This window comes from Callorhinus ursinus, unplaced genomic scaffold (genome assembly GCF_003265705.2).
Source record: "Callorhinus ursinus isolate GAN/ISIS: 27379988/994484 unplaced genomic scaffold, GSC_fseal_2.0 scaffold68, whole genome shotgun sequence".
NCBI lineage: Eukaryota > Metazoa > Chordata > Mammalia > Carnivora > Otariidae > Callorhinus > Callorhinus ursinus.
Window position 1 is genome coordinate 3562493 of NW_027397130.1, and position 18097 is coordinate 3580589.

At 54.0% G+C, this 18097-nt stretch overlaps 1 protein-coding gene across 2 annotated transcripts in view; it reads left to right on the forward strand.

Moving 5' to 3' along the window:
* DNAH17 (dynein axonemal heavy chain 17) overlaps positions 1 to 18097 on the forward strand; it is a 95456-nt gene that overhangs the window by 7246 nt on the left and 70113 nt on the right. For both annotated transcript variants that reach the window (XM_025859575.2, XM_073886132.1), the window contains exons 11-18: positions 228 to 344; positions 4221 to 4486; positions 4610 to 4805; positions 6533 to 6679; positions 12183 to 12291; positions 13198 to 13301; positions 14007 to 14147; positions 16278 to 16421. In XM_025859575.2, the coding sequence (XP_025715360.1) occupies positions 228 to 344; positions 4221 to 4486; positions 4610 to 4805; positions 6533 to 6679; positions 12183 to 12291; positions 13198 to 13301; positions 14007 to 14147; positions 16278 to 16421 (1224 nt within the window). The remainder of the gene's footprint in view (positions 1 to 227; positions 345 to 4220; positions 4487 to 4609; positions 4806 to 6532; positions 6680 to 12182; positions 12292 to 13197; positions 13302 to 14006; positions 14148 to 16277; positions 16422 to 18097) is intronic.

Sequence of the window (18097 nt, forward strand, 5' to 3'; positions counted from 1 at the left end):
TGTCAGATGCCCCAGGAGTGGGGGGGAGACACGTGGAGGGAGTGTTGGTCACGTTCTGAAGACATCCCAGAAACTAACTGCAGCTGGGGGCACCCCCATGACAATGAGCATCCTCAGATGGAGCCCCGAAACCTGCCGGGAGGGCCAGGGCCAGGGGCAGGGGCAGAGCGAGCACCAGCCCTGCTTTGCATGCTGATTAGCAGGTGGACGTTTTAATTCACTTTCAGAGTTTTGATGACGATTACACTGATTTTGAGACCAAAATTCAAGATCTGGATAGGCGGCTGGCCACGATCTTTTGCCAAGGGTTTGACGACTGTAGGTCCATCGAGTCCTGTGCCAAGGTAGGTGCGAGCAGGGACCTTCAGGCGGCGAGCCGTCGCAGCAGCGCCCAGGGCCTGCCGGGGGCCACTCAGGGCTGACCTCGTTTGCAGATGAGGAGCCGGCCCGGGGGGGCAGGGGGCACAGGGGCTTCTCTCAGGCTGCGAGCACCTCGGGCAGCTCCCGTTGGGTTTGGTGGCTGCCTTGTAGAGCAAGAAAAGGGAATAAGACTAAGAGGCTTAGTTTACTGTTCTCACTGTGGAAGGGTGTCCGTTCATTCTTATTTGATTCATCGTTCCCTCTGCTTAAAAGGACCAAAAGTTAGAGGCAAAGTGGCTGTGACAATAAAGGACATACCCTTTTAGACCCACTGCGCTGAAGTCACACCCTCTTTGACACGTGAGACTCCGAGAGCAGCCTGGCCTCATTACGAGGAGACACCTCTGGGTGGCAGGGAGCTGGCTGGTAGGCGTCTGCCTCTTGTATACTTTATTACCTTGGCCAAGTTGCAAGCATTAAGCGTGCAGCACTTTTACACTGAAAAAAAAAAAAAAAAGAAATGATGCTATGAAAAAAGAATCTTAAAAGAATGGATGGTCGGGAAGTGCTAAAACCCCTAGAGATCACCAATTCAAGAGAGAAACACAAATGGCCAATACATGAGTACATCTAAGTTTGACCTCGAGAGCACCCAGAAAAGCCCCTGGTAAAACAGGAAGGTGGTGACTGCCACCAACTGAGCCGGTTAGATTGTGAGGAGCTGGGCGGTCCAGTGTGCCCCAGTCCCCACCACTCCATACTGTCCCAGCCCCGCCCTTCTTCCTGCATTTCTGTGGCCTGCCTTGCCCTGGACAAACCACTGAGGGGGAATCTCTGGAGATTGATCTATAGTTCCTCTGGAGAACAGGGACTGGGCATTTAAATGAGTGAATATACGTATATACTTGAGTAGCTTTTTGCTATCTGCCTAGTGTTATGCATGTTTGCCAACTAGGACACTCTGCAGGTGCAAGCTGCCTCTTCCCTTTGCTTGGCAAGTCTCTAGGTTGCTGCAGGCAGTTCGGTGCCCACACGAGACACCCAATAATTATTATAGGATCTTGGGTCCCATGGTGTTTGCTAAACTCGTTACCTACGTTATCCATCCCATTTTTACCAACTCCGACAAGTCAAGAAGCCTGCCCAGGGTCACACAATTAGCCAGTTATTAGAGAAGCCAGGACCCCAAACCATCCCCAAGTGTGGCCAGACGGGAAAGCAGTCGGGATGGCCTGGGCAGCTCAGGGTGCTGGCCGTCTTTCTGGATCTCCCCAACACAGATGCCAGGACATTCCTTTGCCTTGTAGACATTGTTTTTTAAAATGCAGATGCAAGGGAATTTGAAACTCTGCAATGTGATGAGCAATCAAGTCTTAGATTGCGTTGGTGCTCTAAGCAGAATATCAGTGAATGCGAATTAACACAGCACCTCAATGCTCTTCCCTCCACTGGGACACTCTTCCCCCTAAGGAGCTGCCTCAGGCCACCTTGCAGGGGAGGCCTCCCCTGTCCCTGCCTCTCTGCTGGCCCTCCCTGCTATTCTGTCGTGTGTTGATCTCTCTGTCTTCATTGTCTTCCCAACTAGAATATAAACTCCCTGAGGAAAGGCACTTGATTTGGGCACACAACAGGTGCTTTTGAGCTTTCCCCGTGCGGGGGACCGGCTCCAGCCAAGCGAAGGGAGTTGTACTGGGGTCACAGAGCTCCAAGGGCTGCCCAAGTGCGGAAGGGTCCCCAAACACAGGTTTCCAGCCGGGCCTTTAACCTGGAAACAACAGTCTCCCCCCTCCCCCGCCCCCGTGATGGGGTCTCCGAAACTAAAAGGTAGCGCTGGAGCTCGCCGAGGGTGGGGGAGCTGGGCGGATAGCATGTCTCACCTTCTGTAGGGGGGTGAAGGGGGCGCAGAGGGAGGCAGCACCTCCACACTCCCCACCCGTGGGCTCTGACTCTGTGTTGTTGTCTAGTCCAGGGGAAGAAGCTGGACTGTTGGGGCCAAACCGACAAGCCCGTCCCCTTCGTGGTCAGGAGTCAGGGGTCAGCACCCCGAGGGGTGGGGTGGCCGCGCCCCGACCCCCAGGCACCCTCAGGACTGAGCCCCGCACCCGGCCCACCAGGAGCTAAGCCTGAACCTTGGCCTTGTCGGGGAGCTCATCCTCTCTCCTACTACAACCTCAATCTGGCTTCTGCACCCATAGAGGGAAGGTTCTTTCCTAAATTGTAACTTTGTGCTTGGGCTAGATGAAAAAGAAGGAAACCAAGGGGGAAAAGGAAACAGCGCCGGTCAACCATTTCCACCTCCAAATGCGCGACTCTTCCTCCGCATCTGGGAGTGTTTCCTCTCCCACTGGACACCGCCACGCCCCCCCCCGTGCCCTGATGAGGATAGGCCCTGGGGCTCCCTCCCTCCCAGCGCCTCTAATCCCTGCAAGCTCCCCAGCTGCCCCCAAGCTGCTTCTCAGTGTCAGGAATTCACATGCAGCCAGGAAAGTTCTAGAGAAATTTTCTGCACGATCTCCCGGTGGAAAATAAAATCAGCTTTCTTCCCAGGATCCAGAAGGCAAAAACTATGTAAACGGGAAAAAGAGAGGGGCATGGGAGGGGAGCCAGGAGACAAAATGTCAGGAGGGTCACGAACCCACAAGATGCACCTTTTTCTCCCAAGCCGACAGGTCCCTTTGGCAGGAAGTGGCACCAGCGACCCGGTGCGTCCGCCACGCCCCTGCGGGGAGCTGAGCTTGCAGCGTCCTGAATCGGTTTCTCCTAGCGGTCCAGCTGCCCCGTCTGGCTTTCGGGGACCTGCAGATCTCCTTCTGCAGCTGTGTCTCGCTCTTGCTTGAAAAGGCCATTTTGGGGACATTGTCTTATTCCCTTACACCAAAACCTGGGGCAAATCAGAGACTCGGGTCCGGTGCCACCAGGCACCCAGGGCTGTGAGACTGTGGGGTCTGAGCACCACTGACCCCTGTTTGCCTCCAGGGCGGCTCTCCTTGGCCTGGGTCTGGCAGACCTCAGGCTGGCTGTGGAGCTTCCGGAACTCTTTCCAGATTCTAGGAAGACCCCACCCCCCCACCCCCACCTGGGCAGGCCCAGCCCAGGGCCTGCACGGCCCCTAGGCTCCTCCGCGCCCTGACCTTGAGCAGTGATCTTTTAGGAAACTCTCCATCTGATTCTAGCCAGGACCCTAACGGAAACACCCAGATAAAGTAGCTTCCTCTCTTCGACTAAGCTTTTTATTTTGCGAACAATTGCCCGTGTTTAGCAGACGTAGGGTTGTGAGGGTGATGAGCCAGCTACTTGCAGAGAGGTACTCATGCTCCGTTACTGCTTTCAGAAATGTGGTGTGACGCCTCCTGGATTAGTTCAGGTCCGCAGGCCCAGCCTTTCCTCTCCCGGAAAGGACACGTGACCAGGGACACGGGCTGTCCCTGCTCCTTGGGGACTCAGGGAACCCGGGGTCGAACCCCCAGGGTCATGGCCTCTACACGTTCCCAGGCTCCCTCTGTGATTCCCTCCGGGTCTCCGGGGCGGCGTCTCCGGCTTCCCACCCTCGGCCTCCGTGCTCATTACTGGGGCCCCCCGCCCCCACACCCACGTCCACCCTGGTCAGCCTGACTTTTCCTGGGCCGGGAATGTTTCCAGGCCTCAGACCTACTTTGTGGTGGTGGTTGGCAGCCAAGCACCTGGGGACTCAGCCGCCGCCAACGTGAAAATCACAGAGGCATAGAAGTTCCTTGCATGTCCTGACGGGGCATGCAAGTTTGGCCTCTTGCATGTGCCAGCCGCCGCGAGGCCGCAGTGATGCTGGGGACAGGGCAGGAGGCGGGGGCCTCGGCGACAGCTCATCTCTCGTTCCTCCTCAGCTCCTGCACATGTGCGGGGGCCTCCTGGAGCGGCCCCTGATCCTTGCGGAGGTGGTGCCCAGGTACTCGGTCATGCTGGAGCTCTTTGACGCCGAGCTGGACAACACCAAGACCTTGTATGACGCGCAGCTCGTGGCCTCTGCAGACGGGAATATCCCCCTGATCCACAAGAACATGCCCCCCGTGGCTGGGCAGCTCAAGTGGAGCCTGGAGCTGCAGGAGAGGCTGGAGGCACCCAGGCGGGACCTGAAGCTCATAGAGCACCCGTGAGTCGTGGCACCAGTGGGCGCCCCGCATGGCTGCGGGCCAGGGGCGGGCCTCTCCTAGCACCCCGAGAGCTGACCGCCACACCTAGGGTGCCCCTCACCACCCCCTCTAACTGATTCCAGGGTCATGTCCAGCTCGGAGGCCCAGCTGATCTACCAGAAGTATGACGAGATGCTGGAGCTGCTGAGGGGCTACCGAGAGAAGATCTACCAGCAGTGGGTGGCCGGCGTGGACCAGGACTGCCACTTCAACCTGGGGCAGCCCCTGATACGGCGAGACCCAGTCACCAACCTCATCCAAGTCAACTTCAGCAAAGCGGTGGGTGCCGTCCCGCCACTGGGCCCGGAAGGCGTCCCGTGTCAAGGGGCTCCGCGGGGACCAGGGCCCCACAGCAGGTGGGGCGGTGGGAGAAGCCCCAAGCCTGCTGGTGCCACCGAGGCTGGTCCCCTACTCCCAAAGCACAGACTTGTGGGGGCTGATGTCTGTGACATGTTTAGCTAAAGCTTTATTCCTTAAGGATTAAAGCGTGTCCAGGACGTATTTAAGATACGAGACAAAATAGGAGCATCGCCAAAAGCAGCTTCAGGGACTACACTCCCTCAAAGCTTGGCTGCCTTTCATGGGAGCCCAAGGTCAATTTGAGGATTGACAGAAACACACAAAGAAAGGTCTTGGCAAGATCTGAACAAATGGGCCCTCCGGTTAAGTCAGGCGAGGTGGCGAGAACTCACGCGGGAGCCGCGGGGCTAAAACCTGGGTGGCTGAGCCAAGCGACGAAGACAGAGGCGGGCTGGCCGGGATCCCTGCCAGGAGGCCCCTGCTCCCGCCCTGCTCCAAACCCCGGCAGTGACATCAGGGAGGCAGATGTGAGGTTTCTTCTGAAACCTCTTTCACTAAAATTCATTCTTTTAAAAAAATTCAACAAATATTTACCGAGCGCCCACTTTGGGTATGTGCTTGGAATAAATTAGTGAACCAGACAGACAAAAATCTCTGTCCTCCTGGAGCTTACCTCTTACTGGGGGAGGAGGATGGGGAGAAGGGAAGAAAGGGGGAGGGAGGGAGGGAGGGAGGGGGCGGGAGGGAGTATGAATGAGTGTAACAGCAGTGGTAAGGGATGCAGTGCTGGGGAGGTGAGGATGAGTAGGGGCAGGCTTAAGGGGCTTCAGCAGAGCTGGGGGTGGGCACAGGCTGAAGCTTCAGATGTTGGCGGGAGAGGAGGTAACTGAGGGGGCGGAGGAGGGCGGAGGATATGCAGCCCTGAGAGGTCTAGGGCCATGGAAGGGACTCGGGTTTTTGCTCTTCGTGATGTGGCTGCCATGGCAGGTTTGGGAGAAGAGGCGAGCCCTGAGGTGGTCTGTGAATGTCAAGGATCCCTCCAGGTGCTGTGTGTGAATAGCCTGGGGGCGGGTGGGGGGGGCAAGCGTAGGTGCGGGAAGACCGCTTAGGAGCCTTTTGCCTTAATCCAGGAGAAAGACCACAAGAAGGTGGTGGCCCCGGACCAGCGTGGCTGCGACCAGGGTGTGAGGGGAGACTGGGTTTTGATCATAGAGCCCGTGAGACTGTGAGACTCTGGGTGGGCTGGAAATAGAGTCTTCGAGGAAGACAGGACCAGCCCCAGCACATCTGGGCTGGACAACTGGAAGGACAGAGCTGCCATCAGCTGGAGGGGGCAGGCAGAGGGGGCTGTGGGGCGAGGCGGCTCTGCTCTGGCCACGTCGGGCTTGAGACGTCACATGGACATCCGAATGGAGACACCGAGTGGGCAGGTGGATACGAGAGTCTGAGGGTCGGGTTGGGGGAGGTCACTGGGGTGAGAGCAGATCCAGAGGAATGACAGCCTGGGACTCACCAGCATGCACATCTCCAAAGTGTCCAGCGAGCCTGATGGCGGCGACCGGGAGAGTGTGGTGTCCTGGGTGCCAAGAGGAGAGCGTGTGCCCAGGACCGGGAGTGACCAGGGAGTGACCTTCCCTTGTGTTGCTGAGTGCCATACCACTGGGGTCATGCCCTGACCTCTTCTGTGATCTTCATTGGCCTAACAGCTGGTGGCAGTTCTGAGAGAAGTCAAGTACTTGGGCTTCCAGCAACAGAAAGAGATTCCAAGCAGTGCCGAGAATCTGTTCTCACAGCATGAAACCTTCCGGAAGTTTGTGGGCAACTTGGAACTCATCGTTGGCTGGTACAATGAGGTGAGCTGATATAGTTTTCTTTCGTTTTACTTGCCAAGTTTGGGGTTTTGTTTAGAGCAAACGCAGATGTAGGATCTCCCAAGGGCAACAGAGAGAGTGAGTACCTTTTCATGTCGAGATGTGGTTCGAGCCACTTGGCTATTGACGCACACGGGGGCAGCAAAAATGATGACAACTCAGAGCAGCCGAAGATGGAAACTGCCATTGGACTTTGGCTTATGTTCTAGCTCCATGACTGCTTAGAGGGGCTTAACTCTCCTAAATGTATTTAGCTCCGGGTCATATCAAAGTCATTCCATTACGCCCATTAACGTGTGGCGGGGTGGGCATCTGCCAGAGTCTGGGCGGGATGACAAATTTCCCAGCACCATATGGTGGGGAAATGGAGGGGGAGAGCTGCGCATTGAGGTAGGCTAGATCAGGGCCTGGGGAGGGGACAGGTGCACATCAGCTCTGCGGATCAAGAATTCCTTTCAGGGCTGCCCGGGTGGTTCAGTCAGTTGGGCATCCGACCCTTGATCTCGGCTCAGGTCTTGATCTCAAGGTCATGAGTTCAAGCCCCCACTGGGCTCCACCCTTTTCAATCAGAGCTGGGGACCTGACACAAGGAATCGTGAAGAGGCTGGTTCTGAATAAAAGTAACTGACTGGCCTTGGGTGACATGCCCTTCTGGGTCGGTAATTGGAAGGGGGCCCGGAGAGACGCGGACGCGGGCCACCACGGGCCGTGGCAGGCACCCCCTTCCATACAGACCCCACCTGCAGATCCCTCCTCACTCCTGCCCAAGCCATAGCCGATTAGGGTGGATGTGGGCTCCGCATGAGTTTCCTGGGACCGCTGCCATAATCGACCACGGACCGCGTGGCTTCAAACGGCCCACATTTATTCTCTTCGTGTTCTGGAGGTCACAAGTCCAAGATCTGTTTCCTTCTGCTCAAATCAAAGCGTCAGCAGGGCTGCTTCCTCCCGGAGGCTCTGGTGGGCGTATCTGCTTCCTTGCCCTTCCCACCTCCTCAAGGCCACAGCCTTCCCCGCTCCACCTTCAGATGACAACCCCCCAGCCTCTGCCTCCTCCTTCCCCCTGACCCTATCACCTCCCTCTTCTAAGGGCTTTGTAATTGCATTGCCCCTCCCCCCCCCATAACCCAGGATGTCCTCCCGGCGCCAAGGTCTTTAACTGAATCACCTCCAAAAATTTTCTTTTGCATGGCCACAGATCCCGAGGATTGGATGCGGATGTCTCTGGGGAGCCATTTGACCCCCCCCCCACCCACCTAATCCAGCAAGGGGCCCATGAGACTCCCTCTCCTTGGAGCCCTGGGAATTTGGAGGAGATGCCAGCCTCCTTCGGGTGGGAGTCCTGGGCAAGCAGAGGAATGGAGAAGGGCAGAAGCACGGACTACTGAAGGAAGGGATCCGGGGAGCGTAGGTGGCAGCCAGCGAGAGCCCCAGCGACGGAGGAGGAGACTGGATGCGGACTTTGCGGGTCCCATTCTGGTGGCTCCTCCAGATGCGTCCAAGTCTGTGGGTTTCCTGTTTGTGACCCTCCTCATTCTGCACACCCTCTCGTGGTTTGCGCTAGCTCCAGAAGGTTGATTGTTCTCGCAGCCAGCTTGCCCCCAACTGGACAACTGTCTGGGGCCAGGAATGTTATTATTTTTGTTCTTGTGCTTTTGTGTCTCCGCTCTGTCCTAGAGATGCTTCTGCTCACGGATTCCTGATGTGAGGGCCCCTTTCCTAGAGCCGCGGGGCCGTGGGTCTGCCGCCTTCCCCGGCCTGTCCTGTGCGGGCCCCGTACTGCATGCCCACGGCCATCCCGCACGTGGACGGGGAGCTCTTCCCCCTGCTGTCCTGCCCCTCCCCCGCTCCCTTGCCCAGTTGCATCTGAGCTGGCGCTCCCGGGAGCACAGCATGGCCGCACCTTCCCCTATGGCAGCAAGAAACAGCAGCAGGAATGCCGTGAGTCTGAAGGATGTTTCTGGGATCCAGGACTCACTGACCAAACATCTTGTGCAGGGGATGGTGGCCGCTTAGTACCGTGCATTTGCCCGAGCCCGGGAATCTGGTGCCCACCTCAGGTGCTGACCAAGATAGGAGTGCGAATATCATCAAAGGATTATGAGCGAGGCCTTGGGGAGACCGAGGAAACCCCCTACCCTTGGTAGAGGTGACCTCCTTCAAGAACACGCTGGGATAAGCGAAGGCAAAGTGGAGCAGGCAAGGTCGCGCCAACACATAGATTTGTCAAAGGTCATCACCGCCCCAACCACCGACACGTGTCGCCCAGCAAAGAAGCAACAACAGAGCTGTTCCTTACTCCATTCCATGAATTAGGGCATGGCGGTGACGTCACAAAAATGTGTTCAACAGAAACTAAAAGAAGCTCGTTTTCATTAATTTCATTTTTCGGGATAAAATTTTAACGATCTCACTTATTTGTGCAGCCAACTACAAAATACCAGTGTCTGCCATAAGCGCATTTCCTTGACTTTGCTTTTCCTGGAAGCAACTATCTTCAGACTCAGAGACCTTTGCGTTCGCCCACCCGGGAGCCCCTCCCAGCCATGGCGGTGCCAAAAACATCCATGGGCTCTTGTCAGAGCAGAAGACTTCCCATGGTGGTGAACCAGAAGAAAAAAGTCCAACCAAGTTTATTTCGAATTAAAAAAATTTGATCTTGGGGCACCTGGCTGGCTCAGTCGGAGGAGCAACCAACTCTTGATCTCGGGGCCGTGAATTCAAGCCCCACGTGGGGTGTAGAGATGACTTAAATAAACAAATATTTTTTTCAAAATAAAAAAATTTTTTAAAGTTTGATCTTCTACTTCTGTATTCCTAAACAAAACCCAGCCACACACATCGCTGTCCACCCCGAGAAGCGTGTTTCTCAGCCGCGAGCCCCGCCGCTCTGTGAATACAAATGTTGGACTAGGTGGGGAGGCGGGAAGTCAGGCCCAGGGCTGGGTGCCCACGGCGACGCTTCCTGGTGACCCAGTTCCCCTCTTTGGAGCCCTTCTCCCCAGGCCCTTCGCATCCCTAGCATGGTTTCTGTTGCCAAGAGACACCACCGGCCTGCAGACTGCTCGCATCTAGTGTCCAAGCTAGAGAGGGCGCCGTGGTGCCTTGAGGAATCCGCTGGGGTGTCCGAGGGACCACGCGAGCGTGCGGTTTGTCCACATGACACTTCTGGGGACAGAGCCCTAGAGGTGTGGATTTATAACATAGGCTGTGAAAAAAATACACAGGACGTACATGTTAGTACGTGTATCTTCTCACCGGGAGCTTTGTTTACTCCGGCAATCACAGCAGCACGGTGACATTCGGCTGCTCCTCTGGGATGTCACCGGGGGAAATAGGCAATAAATGAGTGGCCGTCCCGAGTCGCCGAGTATCCAAGTGAGTTGTGGGCGGGACGCAGTGGCCCGGCTGGGCTGGCCCTGGGAGCTGAGCCCCAGCACACCTGCCAGTCCCTGCCCGTCCCCAGGGACTCAGCATCTTTCCCAGCTGGTTCGGTTCTGCAGAAAGGGCTCCCCTCGCAACTCCGTTCACAGGATTTAGTTCCTAAACCTACCAAAGGGGCACGTCATGAAATGGTCTGGCGTGGGATACAGTCTCAAAGTGAGGGCACTAATAATGGGGAGGAGACCACAGCCTGTGGTAGTTATTTACTATCTAAACTCTGATGAGTGGAGTCAATATCTGTTTGCTCACTTTGTGATTCCGTAGATGCTCTCTCTTATTTCTGTCCTGTTTCTACTCGTCATAGGTTCTAAGCTTTATTTCTCTGCCCTCCTGACCCCCGAAAACACTTGAGGGAGAAGGTTGGCAGGGCACCGTATGACACTACCAAATGTATGGAAAGTGTCGTTCTGAAAGGCAAATGGTCAGCATCTCACGTACAGTTCTAATTCTATGTGCCTCCCTCACTTTATAAAGTAGGAGTGTCCTTGAAAAGTTATATAAAATAAAAATGTTGCTAGGCAACAATGTCCACAAGAGCCAAACTGTGGAAAGAGCCAAGATGTCCATCAACAGATGAATGGATAAAGAAGAGGTGGTATATATACACAATGGAATATTATGCAGCCATCAAAAAGAATGAAATCTTGCCATTTACAACGACGTGGCTGGAACTGGAGGGTGTTATGCTGAGTGAAATAAGTCAATCAGAGAAAGACATGTATCATATGACCTCACTGACATGAGGAATTCTTAATCTCAGGAAACAAACTGAGGGTTGCTGGAGTAGGGGTGGGGTGGGAGGGATGGGGTGGCTGGGTGATAGACATTGGGGAGGGTATGTGCTACGGTGAGCGCTGTGAAGTGTGCAAGACTGTTGAATCACAGATCTGTACCTCTGAAACAAATAATGCAACATATGTTAAGAAAAAAGAAAAAGAAGAAGATAGCAGGAGGGGAAGAATGAAGGGGAGTAAGTCGGAGGGGGAGACGAACCATGAGAGACGATGGACTCTGAGAAACAAACTGAGGGTTCTAGAGGGGAGGGGGGTGGGGGGATGGGTTAGCCTGGTGATGGGTATTAAAGAGGGCACGCTCTGCGTGGAGCACTGGGTGTTGTACGGAAACAATGATTCACGGAACACTACATCAAAAACTAATGATGTAATGTATGGTGATTAACATAATAATAAAAAATTTAAAGTAAAAAAAATGTTGCTAGGTAGAAGGATATTCCAAAGTTCAAATGGTGCTTGTGATTTAAAGGGATAATTTAGGGGCGCCTGGGTGGCTCAGTTAAGCGTCTGCCTTCAGCTCAGGTCATGATCCCGGGGTCCTGGGATCGAGCCCCACATCGGGCTCCCTGCTCAGTGAGGAGCCTGCTTCTCCCTCTCCCTCTGCCCCTCTCCCTGCTCATGCTCTCTCTCGCTCTCTCAAATGAATAAATAAAATCTTAAAAAAAAAGGAATAATTTATAAAACCTGGATACACCTTCCTTCTCCTTCCCCCCCTTGGTTTGTGAACTGACGTTTTTTAAAGCATTAAATTAAATTCTTGGAGGAGGGTAGAGCTGTATCAAGAGTATACAGAACCCATACCGTCGCTCTGACCCACAAACAACTTGAACAGCTTCCCTGCAGACCTGGATCTTCTTTGTGTAACCAAATTTCACATTTGGGATTTCTGACCAAGGAGAGATTCTGAGCCCAGGCGTGCTCCAGCTACCCGTGTCTGTTTCTTTCTAAGCCAAATAAAAACAGTTTTGGATTACGCACTCCCTGCCGTCCCATGATCACCTTCCCTTCTGTTTCTACCCCATACCGTGGGTAACTAAGAGTGAAGTATATGCTTAAACCCTTGGTGATAAGAATAGTTTGGCAAGTTGAAATCTCCTGGAATTTGATTTATACATAATTCCCAATTAAATGACACTAATTGCAATCGGTTTGGTTGGGACTGCGTAATAAGACCCTTCCTGTGAGACCATTTTAAATCCGGTTGGATTTGGAACGAAGGCCCTGAAACCCCAGACTTTGTATTTCAGATAAAGACCACGGTGATGGAAGTAGAATCTCCACTAATAAAGTCGGAACTGGAAGACATCGATGTCAAACTACTGAGTGCTGAAACCATGCTCTTCTGGAACAGCGAAGGTACCAAGGCCACGTTCGACTCACCGTGGGTTCAACCTGGGTGGGGGGGGGGGGGGGCGTGTCCAACCTGTCCAGTGTCTGTCCTATGACACAGGCGAGGAGCTGCTTCTGCCTTCCGGCTGGGTGGTCCACTTTGACTCCAACAGGGTTATGTTTAAGGCCAAAGGATGGTTCCCCCTGCTTGCCCTCCCAAAGAGACCATTTGTCTCACTTACAAAGGAATCAGGCAAAGACCTTCTGGGGACCTCCAAGGGTCCCAAAGTTTCCACAGTGGGGTTCCCACGCAGGGGCAGCAGGAGGGCCAAGGGTGGGTGTCAGAGAAGCAGAAAGAAGTGTGCCCGTGAGGCAGAAGACCTCCTCCCTGACCTCCCTCACCCCCGGACCCACCTCTAAGTGGGCATCACCTCCGAGGCTCTCTAAGCACCTGCGACTTGCCTTGTGCCATCTTTTCGGCCATCTTTGGCCATATCCTGCCTTCACTGTCTCCGTGAGAAAGTGGGACAGTCCACCTCCCTGAAACCAGGGTCAGCCTGGACTTTCTGTGCAAAGAAGCCTATGCTTTTTCTTGTCACTGCTGTCCAAGGACGCACCTCTTTCCAGCCGCTGCAGCCCAGGGCGCTGAGACCAGTCATGTGTCCCCAGCGCTCTGCTGGTGGCTGGAGGGGCAGGGCCGCAGGGGATGCGGGGTCCCCCAGGGGGAACTAATGACCCACCTACTCGGGGATAGGGAAGTCCTGCTCCCAGAGAGGGAGTCCTGCTCAGCATTGCATTCGGGGAACTCCGGATGAACAGTAGACGTATTTTCCAAGGGCTGTCTCATTATGATGAGCCTTCAGCCGGCCCAAGAGAAGTTCTCCTTTTACTGATTTGTTCATTCTGTAAGATTCCCTTATGTTTATATTTTAGGTGTGTTAGAATATATTCAAGAGATGCGAGAAATTCTCCAAAACTTGCAGAATAGGATACAGAAAGCGAAGCAGAATATAGATGGAATTTCTCAGGCCATGAAGGCGAGTGAGCGGCAAGGCGCGGAGCAGGGCTTCATCGGAGGCCCAGGAGAGGGTCCCAGGGAAAAGGGGCCACACAGAGATGCTCACAGAAAGTGCCAAAGGCAGCAGGAACTTGCTGTTTGAGGCTCTGGATCACACAACAATGTCAAGGTGGCCCCAAGGCAGGGAAGTCCCAGGCCAGTCTGCAGAATTCAGGTCTGTTCTGTTCTGTTGAGCTCAGCAAGAGTGTTTGCAGGGTCCCCTCTGTGCCAGGCCAGAGCCAGGGACAAGGGGCGGGAAGGTGCACGGAGTCTCAGCCCTGCTCAGTGAAGCACCGAGGTGACTTTCACTCAAGCCCAATCCAGAAAATGGGGGGAGATCCCCCACAGCAGTTCAGTTGCCCCCACAAAAGGGACTCGTCCCTACTGGGCCTGCTATGTGGAGCTAAGGACCCTCCCCCCAGCTCTGACCATCCACCCCTGGGCCCGGGCACCTTCCCAGGGTGACTCCCTTGGGCCTGGTTGGGTAAAGCCTTCCAGCGGTCTCCTGGCCACCCCAAGCCCCTGACTGGTTTTAAGGCAAACGAGATTCTCTGCTCAACCGTCCCTCCGGGGCCCCGAGGTCTCTCCGAGGGACAAGGACATTCGCATCGACGAGCAGGCAGTGAAGCGGTGAGAACGGGCATTTTCCCCAAATGTTCTCCTCACTCCCACCTTTTCCCTGCAGGACTGGTCAGCCAACCCAATGTTTGAGAGGAAGGACAATAAGAAGGAGGCCCTGCTGGATTTGGATGGAAGGGTGGTCAACCTCAACAGGCGCTACACTGCGGTCAAGGAGGCCGGCCTGAAGATCCAGGCCATGGTCACGGTAAGGACTCGCCCACAACGGGCCTCGAGGGGGCACTCACTGTTAGTAGAAGAGGGAGAACCAGAGATGCCATAAAAATGACTTCAGGGTCATGGAAATTCTACTATCTTTAACCCGGGAGTCTTATTTTCAAGAAGCAGACTATCCTAAACGGACACTCTTGCGATGAGTCTGCCCTCCTCCGTGCTAAGGGGTCAGCACCCCCTACCCTGCACAAAATCGGCATAGGCAAGTGACATCTCTGTACAAGGTCAACACATCTTGTTTCCCTGAGATACACGGTGCGAGGGCGGGTGCTGAGTGAGTATCCGGTGTCCTTCATGGTTTCCCGGCCAGAGCGTGAGGGGGAAACAAAGCGTGTAAATCCAAGTGAGGGACATGCAATGTGCACGCGTGGTTTAAGTCAGGATGGTGCGGTCACACACACGTACCGTGCCGCCGAGAGCGTAGGTCAGCAGCAGGGGGCCTCTGTCCCCGCTGGCACGTGCCGAGGGAGGAGGCCAAGCGCTCGCCAGGCGCCCCTGGGACCGCTGCCTGGGTTCCTGCCAGTGTGGGCGCTCTCATGCCTCCCTCACTTGGCAGCCGTTTCTACCCAGCTCACATGTTAGCTCATTTCTGAGGCAAATGTGAAAGGTGGCATTGGCCTGAAAACGAGAAAATTCTCCCTTGAGCTCAAGATATTTTCAGGGCAGTTTTGGGGGAGGTTTCCCAGGGCTTGGTACAAATCATGGATGTGGACTTCAATGATGGGGCCTCACCCGCAGACAGCCCGCGGGCCCAACTGGGTGGGAGGTGTGTCACTGGCTGTTCTCACGGTCCAGCCATTGCTTGGAAGGTCATTGCCCCAGTGGAGTGACTTGACTGGACCAAAAAATATTTTGTCTCGTTTTCAGATCCTCCTCCTTCCCCCTTTGCCATGGTACCAAAAGGTTCCACTAAATGAAAATGGTCAAATGCAAACATATTACTCGGAAGAATTAACAGATTAATCTGTTAACGCTCTCGGGTGTGTTGGAAACAGGGCACAGGAGAGAGAAATTGGGCTAGGCTAAGGGAAAGGTTCACAGCACAGCAGTGCAGCCCCAGGACAGGCGACGAGGCAGGGCAGCAGGGAACAGGAGCCTAGGAGAAGTAGAGGCCAGCAAGCTGACAAGACAAGGCTTTGTCGTCGTATTTGCCAGAGTCCTCTATGCACATGATAGTTATTTAAACCATTTCTTTGTACCTTGCACTGAAGTTATTTAAGCCTGTGTCTTCTTTCTTCTGTTAGAAGATAACTGCCCGAGGGTGCAGACTGGGTCATATTCATCTTTGTGTTCCCTGTGGCACTCGGTGTCTTACGGATTCATCCATCCCATCATCCACACATCCATTCACTCATCATCCATCCATCCATCTATCCATCCATCTGCCCATCCATCTATCCATCCATCTACTGTCTATCCTCCCAACCACACGTCCATCCACACGTCCATCCATCCATCCACCGATCCATCCATCTATTTTTCCTCCTATCCACAAATCCATCCAGCCATCCATTCATCTCTCCTTTCATCCACACATCTACCCACCCACCCACCCATCTGTCCACCATCATTCCACCCACCGATCCATCCATTCACTAGCTCCTGCTTTGTCCCCAGCCTCCTGCTGCATGCTGAGACACAATGGTGGAAAGGACAGTCAACACCTGTCCTCACGTAGCTTGACCTCAGAGGGAGGTACAGACTAGACACAAATAAATAAAATCATTCAGAGTTGTCATCTGTGCCATGGTAGGCACAAATAATGGATTGCTAGAGGGAATACGGATGAGAGGCAGGGACAGAAGCCAAACCTGAGATGAATGGGGGGAGTGGTGAAAGAGGGCTTTCCTTTGTGAGGAGGTGACATTTGGGCTGAAACCTAGAAGAAGCCAGACCTGGCAACAGTGGGAGGGAGCAGCCTATGCAAAGACTCTGACATAGGAAAGAAGAGCACCCGGCACATCTGAGAAGCAAAAAGCAGCCCTGTGTGTCTGGAGTATGTAAGCAGGGACAAGAGTAGCCCAGAGAGTCGCCAAGTGAGTTGGTCAAGGAGTGAGCGGGGGACCCCGTGAAACAGCAGCTGACTGTGCGGTCCTGTTTGCAGGAAAATGCTGAACTGTTCAGAGCAGATACGACGAGCCAGTCCTGGAAAGACTACGTCAACTATGTTGACAACATGGTCCTGGACGAATTTGACCATTTCATCCGCAAATCTCTGAATTACTTCATAGACAACATGGTCTTGGATGTGAGTTATAAATATAAGATATGCATATATTTGTGCTATAAATATGGTGTTATAAAGATAAGATAAAGTCTACCTTGGAATCTATAGTTTGTGGGCTCCTGATGAAAGACCAGGCTATCATGTTACAAATAACCAGACATTAGAACCTGCAGAGGGTGAACTATGTGCCCCGGCTTTAAGACTGAAAAGTCCTGTACCCCAGGACCCTCTTTAGGCCCCAGCACTCAGGACATCTGGTCACCTTCAACCTGCCCCACCATAAATCGGCTATAGAATACGTAAATGGTCCTACCTTGTTGCCAGGTGAGGGAAAGCAAGCACCACTGTCCCCTACTCAAGTGGATTGGTCAGGGGGCACCCTCCTGTCAGCAACATCAGCTACTAACCTACTCAACCCTCATGGGGTCCGAGGGGTCCGTGGGGTCCCTGGAAGTGTAAAGCAGGTCAGCAAACGATGTGCTGGTTAATTTCATTCTGGCATTCTCCGGCATTCTCCATGGGGGTGAGCCCTCTCCCACCCATGTCTTTTTCATTACAATAATTCCCAAATGATTTTGAATACTGCCAGTAGGAGAAGATCAAAGATCCCCCAGCCCCCCTAGCGCACCCGCAGGAAAGATGGCGAGGAGGACAGCAAGACGCCCTTGTACGAGCCGCAGAGGATGGATGATTCATGCCTGAGCCCAGCACATGTGTCTCAAAGGCCAGGTGTCACCAGACAATCACAGACCTGAAATTCTGTTGATGAAAGTTGTCCTTACTACCAACCACAAGGCTCATCAAGCAACCCACAATGATGCAAAGTGTCAGCAAGTTCAGGAATTTATAGTTAATTAGTCACAATCAAAACCATGACGAAACCCTGATGACAAAATGTCCCCCTCCAAAAAATCCCAGGGCGTCCCCATATTCGCAAGGGGCCTGGCAGCAGGAGCAGACCCCTGAGGGAGAGGTTTTAGAAAAGCCTGGTCATCTGAGTTTGTGACGATTGACCTTGTGTACTTAGCAATTCACTCGGACGCTAGCAAACACCATCCCTTGGTCATGGAGAAAAACCCGTGGGTTCTTGAGTCAACTGCCCATGGGGCCGTCATGGGACTGTGTGTGGAAGATTGGTAGCGGTGGAGCGGATCTCATGGCCACCGGTGGGCCTTGGCCCGCACTTTGAGAATCACTGGAGTGTCGGACTAACCTCCATGAGGTCACCTGACAAGTGAGGCCAGCACCCTCAGCCTCGCAGCCTCGCGAGGACGCTCCAGGAGCAGACAGGGTTACTGGGCGTACCTACTTTACGAATGGGATCCTCCCGTGGCTGTGAGGGTTGTCCTTTCTGGAGCACTTGAAAGCCGGCCTGCCTCCCGTCCAGCTCCAGCATCTCACAGCAAGTCATTTTAGGGGCTCGATGAATTGGTCACGAGGCAACTTTGCCATGAAAATAAAAAATAAGAGAGACATTAAAAAGATCACAATGAAACCTGAAAAAAATGAATAGTATTAATACTTAATGTCTTCCTTCGTGATGAGAGGTATCCGTTTTCCAAATACTTGGGGGCAGACTGGTAACCAAGCATGGGACCTGTGCTCCTCCCTGGCATATTCCCTCGTGGATGTGGATGGGCACCCAGCGTTCCATGGGCAACAACAGGAGAAAGCCGACGCTGTCATGCTTTTGTCGC